The 5,466-nt window shown below is 48.0% G+C and overlaps 2 protein-coding genes across 2 annotated transcripts; both read right to left on the bottom strand.

Moving 5' to 3' along the window:
* Positions 1–627: 627 nt before the first annotated feature.
* LOC132261823 (anaphase-promoting complex subunit 4) lies at positions 628–3,068 on the bottom strand. Its single transcript, XM_059760820.1, has 3 exons — positions 2,866–3,068; positions 2,688–2,804; positions 628–2,627 (listed from the first exon to the last, which is right to left on the bottom strand). The coding sequence occupies exons 1-3, from the start codon at positions 2,972–2,974 to the stop codon at positions 634–636; spliced, it is 2,220 nt and encodes a 739-aa protein (XP_059616803.1). The 5' UTR covers positions 2,975–3,068; the 3' UTR covers positions 628–633.
* A 104-nt stretch (positions 3,069–3,172) lies between these two features.
* Positions 3,173–4,793, bottom strand: LOC132261844 (facilitated trehalose transporter Tret1-like). Its single transcript, XM_059760851.1, has 3 exons — positions 4,718–4,793; positions 3,941–4,651; positions 3,173–3,886 (listed from the first exon to the last, which is right to left on the bottom strand). Exons 1-3 carry the CDS (start codon positions 4,758–4,760, stop codon positions 3,252–3,254), a joined length of 1,389 nt encoding a protein of 462 aa, XP_059616834.1. The 5' UTR covers positions 4,761–4,793; the 3' UTR covers positions 3,173–3,251.
* Positions 4,794–5,466: the final 673 nt, after the last annotated feature.

The following is a 5,466-nucleotide window of genomic DNA, read 5'->3' as shown; positions in this document are numbered from 1 at the left end:
ATGTGCCTCATTCACTTTGTTATCAGTTCAACTTCCACTTATTGTGGCGTCTACGGGAATCATGTTATCCCTCCATTCGAGATGAACACCCGGGAAAATCCACTAATAATTGAGTTTCAACTTAAATCTCTCTCCCCTCTCGCCAATCTGGAAAAGATGAACAACTCGCCGAGAGATCCGTATCGCGCGGAAGTTATAATCTACCGAATGGAGTGTTGTTGAGATGGGAAAAAAGAATTTCTCGCCCCATTTATCGATAAACTCCCGAAGATTTTTTTTTTCAGGCAATTGAAAGATATGGAAAATACACGCATTTTCTTTCCCTACAGTGATTTCCACTGGACTTTAATTTGACTCCACAGCACAGAGATGCAATGAGATGAAGCTTTCAAGAAAATTGCATCAATTCACCGTGAGAGTAAATATTTACTCTGGTCCAATATTTCATCAACAGTGATGAAATAATAGTTTTCATTTCTCTCAGGCAGCACATAAAGTTCTGTCAATGTTGGTTCTGAGCCAATTTACCTTTTTAGTTGCTTCTCAGGAGAAATTTCGAAAGCCACATATGGACAATAAGAGCAGTTAAAATTGAATGCTGAAAGTGAAAATGTTAGATTAATTGGAATATATTTACTGATTGGATTCCTTGCTATTGTCCATATTTGTGCTCTGGGACAAATCCATTTCATCCTCATCCTCATCTGCAGCCTCTGTCTCATAGATCTTGATCTTCTTCCCATTCTCAGATAAAATTGACGTGACTTTTCTGTTCCCGGACACAGCGATCGTGTGCCAATCACTGCCCTCAATCACCTTCACGTAGTTCACGTCTAGGAGTGTGTAGAGATTCATAACATTCCCCGCCGCTGAGACATCAATGAACTCCGCCACGTCCACCAAAGTGGCCTTCTGCCGCAGAATCACCACCGGCATCTGCACGAAGCATCCTCCGCACTCCGCGTCCGTGCGATTGTTCAGCAGCAGCGACAAGATGTTCTCGCTGTAGAACTGCAGATGCCGGAAGGACAAGTCGCCAAACTGGCCGTACTTCGTGTCGAAGTAGGGCTTGGTCTGGAACTCCAGCCGAAGACACTTGATCATGTGATTCTTGTCGGCCTCCAGGAAGATCAGCAGATTCTCAGACACCAGGAAGGCGAAGAGATCCCCAGAGCCGTCGGAGAGACTGATATGCGTGCAATGCACGGGATTGTCCATGTTCTCAGCCAACTGAATCACATTCCTCAGCTTGTAGTTCTGCCCAATAATGCTCTCCGGCTGTCTGAAGACATTCTCCACCGCCTGACGGAGTCTGTTGTGCACCTGGACAAGGGACGCCTGTCGGTCGTGCTTGTAAATCGTCTCACTGTCTTTCAGTGTTGGATTCTCATCCAAGAATGCTTCCCATTGCGAAAGGGAACCCTTCTTGGGCAGCACTATCAAGTCCCTGTCCTCCAGATACTGCCCAACACGCTCTAGATTGAACTTCCGCTCACTAGTGATGCTCTCGCCGTCCTCATCGTCGTCCAGATTGCTGAGGAACTCTGCCAAGTAGTTTATCTCTTGCTGAGTTATCGAAGCCACATCTTCTGGCACTCTTTCGTTCATCAGCTGAATAATGACGACGTACAGCCACCGGAAGAAGATCTTGTAGTCCCTCGTGGACTGATCGATTGTCTGCTGCAGCTCAAAGGCCTTCATCATAAACTGTCCGGCCTTGTGGCACGCCTCAGTGACCACGTCCTCCGTCAGCAGCCCGTCGAAGTGGTACTTGTCGCGACTCATGCCTCGCACGCTGTTCAGATGGTAGCAAATCGCCATAATGGCGGTGTCCAGAGGCTGCACCAGGAGCTTCTGGATGGTAGAGTAGCTCATCTCGATGGAATTTCCTAATCTCTTAAGCCCCTTTTCCGGCAATTCCCGCCTCAAGAAGGTCTCCAACGTGGGTGTGGGCGTTCCCAGGACCAGCAATTCGAGGAAATCCGCCGAAACTGAGCCTTTGGGGCAGAGATTCGAGTAGCCGGTGAGTTTGTTGTCCATTTCCAGTAGAACTGTCTCCCAGGCCTCTCTAATCCCCATCATGACGTCCTCAATGTACGACATGGTTGTCAATATCTGGCCGTGCTTCGTTGCCACTCGCAATAGCGAGTCTAGAAGCTGTGGCAGTGCGCTGTTCTCGAAGATCATCTCGTGCAGAGCCTCGTGAGTGGCCACAGTGACGTGCAGGAAGCCAAAATCCGAGCTCACACGAGCGTCAATCACCCTAAACTCACCCTTTATGTGCTTCCCCAGACACACTGTGCCACAAGGCAGCATTCCAAAGACCGAGAGATGAACAAATCCTGTCCGGAGACCCACAATCAGGAAGTTTAGGGATGTTTTCGCCTCTGCTCGGCTCACATATTCCCTCTTCTTGGATGTGGGACTGACATTGTTCAAGCTGGGCAATCGCGGAAGGAAAACTCCGTCATCATCTGGCTCCACGGTGATATCTGGATCACTCCCGGACGTGGGTTTGATGTGCTGTTGAGTCCAGCACATGGAAACTATGTCGCCGTCCAGTTGAAAACTGAAGATTTCCTCCTTACTCTCCACATCAAGGAGAATTACTTTTCCAGAACTGTAACCTGAAAATAAAACATTTCCTTCAGTCTCTTTCCCATCTGTTGAAGGAGAAATGAGCAAACCTATGGCAATGATTTTTTCATCCGGACACCAGCAAATCCCTTTGACCTTTGATGAATCCCCAGGAGATGGATGCGTCCAGATGTTCTGCCAATTGAGACGATGAATCAGGACTTCATCTGCAGAGGAAAAAGCATGAAATTGTGCTACAAGTTTCGATAAACAAGCAAGAAAACTCACTGTTTTGACTTAGTGCAATGAGGTCCATTTTATTGTTCCACTCCATCAAATCAATCTTGTATCGCACATTTTTTGAGAAAATTTGCTTTATGGACGTTGAATACGACATTGTGAGTGGGTTTTGCGGCGGAAAACGCACAAGAAAATAGGGAAAACACAAGACAAATGCCGCTTGAAAAACACACAACTTCTCTACTAATTAGGGTTATGTTTGGACGCCTGAGAAACTTTGCAAATGTTCTACCGGGAAATCCACACAGATGGCGCAAGTTGTGCACCATTTTAGCCAATACACATTTGATGATTTTTGAAAACGCTTTTCCGTTCATTTTATTCTGTATACGGTGAGATTCTTTATATTACATAAATTCAATTTTCAGGGACTTTCATCTGGACAGAAGGTTCACAATCTCTTCAAAATTCTTCCCTTTTGTCTCCGGCAGCACAATTGCGACGAAAAGCACCTCAAAGAAGCAGCAGGAAGCGAAAAAACCCACGCATCCATAGAGCTGAATGACCTGGAGGAAGTATCCAAAGTACTTGACCAACAGAAAGGACAACGTCCATGATATTGACGATCCTATGCTCACGACGAGTCCGCGCAACTTCGTGGGAATGATTTCCGCCATTACGGGATAGGGAAGAGCCACCATTCCTATGGCGGAGACCAGCATTACTCCTGAAAGAGAGACCACCGGAATCCACTCAAATCCCTCGAGATTGTGACCTCTGGACGCCAGGAACACGTAGGCGCCCATGACGGAGTGCAGGATGCCAGTGCTCAGGGCAGATCCCATCAGGAGGATTCGTCTGCCCACTCGGTCGACGAGGAGATAGGATAGACAGCTTCCAGCGACCTGGATTGCTCCGACGACGAGGGCGGCGTCATTGGGGGACACGCTGGAGCCGGCGTTGTGGAAGATGTCTGCTGCGTAGCTGATGAGAGTGAAGGTGCCGCAGAAGCAGGCCAGACAGATGAGCGTGAAACTGATGATCATGCCGAGTTTTGTGGACTTTGGAGCTGGAATAGCAAAGGAAATTACCTCAAAATCCCTCCAAGTCGTCATTTGCTTACCGAAATCCTTCTTCTGGATTCCCTGGTTGCTGCTTTGCTGCGCTAGTCCGTCGTAGATCTTCTGCAGAGCTGCAAATTCTTTCTGATACTTTTCAGGCAGATCTTCAGTACTCTTCCTGAACCCTCTGTAGAACCGGAAAGACGTCTCGGCTTCCTCTTTGCGCTTCCGCATCAGCAGATATTGCGGGGTTTCCGGGAGGAATTGGAAGAGAAGGAGGAAGACCAGGAGAATGGCGATGGGAACGAGAGGAACGATGAAGAAGTCTAAGTAACCACTGATGGCCAATCCAACCAACACTCCCAGATTCACCACCAAAATGAGGCAGGCGCCTAGAGTTCCGCGGATGTGATCCTCAGCGATCTCGGTGACGAAGAGCGGAACGAGGACGAAAACTCCTCCGCCACCGAATCCACTGAGGAATCGCGACACGTACAGATACTCAACGTCCAGGGCGATGAGGATGAGGAGGTAGGAGGCGATCTGGGGCATGGAGACGAGATACAGGGACCACTTCCTGCCGAAATAGTCGCCCATCCAGCCGAAGAAGAGCGTCCCGAAGAGGCCGCCCACGCACATGATCGAGTTGATCCACGAGCCCTCCTCCTCCGTGATCGGCCCGCTCAGCAGCGGAGACTCGCTGGACTGCAGGAGCGGAATGCTGGGGCTCGCCCAGCCGATTGTGATGCCATAGATGATGCCCACGCAATTCGCTTTTGGGGAGGAGAAAAGAAGCACTTCACTTTTGGGCGATTAAGACGGAGAGCAGTGATCTTTACCGCAGAAGCAGGCGTAGAACTGGTAGAAGACGCGCCAGGTCATCTCCACGGGAAAGTCGAGCGTGTAATAAAACAGCGCCAACATTTTGGATTAATTGAAATGCACTCTCGGGGCGATTTTATCTCGCTTAAGCCAACAACCACTAATCCTCACTCTTTGAGACGCGATCCCGGCAAGAAAAAATACGCGTGCACGATCGTCACAGGCAACTTCAAGTGAGGCTTTGCTTTCTTTCAACCACTCATCAACGCCAAAATGTGAATTTCATTTCAACAATTTCAACAGACGCTGTTCAAACATCACTAAATTATAGATATGGGAAGACTTGATTCTCTCTTGTTGGCTTACACGCGGTCTGAGACAACTATATTGATATCACACCACGTTTAGGCGCTTGATTTAGGAGCTGGGCTGCATCTTCGGATGCTGAGAGATAAGACGACTCTTATATGCAGCTGATAACAGCTGCAACTCAATCAAGATCACGACTAGTCAAACACCAAAAACAAACCCTGAAATCAAGATCAGCAGCGTGAAGTTAGTGGATCAAGGATTGAGAGGAGATCACTGATACTTCCGGCATCGAGATCCCTAAATTAATGATCGTGATAAGATCGCGATAAAGACTCTTGTCTACGTGATGAATGGCGAATGGGGACGTGACAATAAGAGAATCTGATAAGAATTAAGCTATTAATGGCCTATATTTTGATGATTTCATGCTCCACAAAGTGTTGCTCATCAAACC

The sequence above is a fragment of the Phlebotomus argentipes genome, unplaced genomic scaffold, assembly GCF_947086385.1.
Source record: "Phlebotomus argentipes unplaced genomic scaffold, Phlebotomus argentipes genome assembly contig_15, whole genome shotgun sequence".
NCBI classification, from domain to species: domain Eukaryota; kingdom Metazoa; phylum Arthropoda; class Insecta; order Diptera; family Psychodidae; genus Phlebotomus; species Phlebotomus argentipes.
The sequence above is the reverse complement of the archived record's forward strand: the minus strand, read 5'-3'. Positions and strand labels throughout refer to the sequence as shown.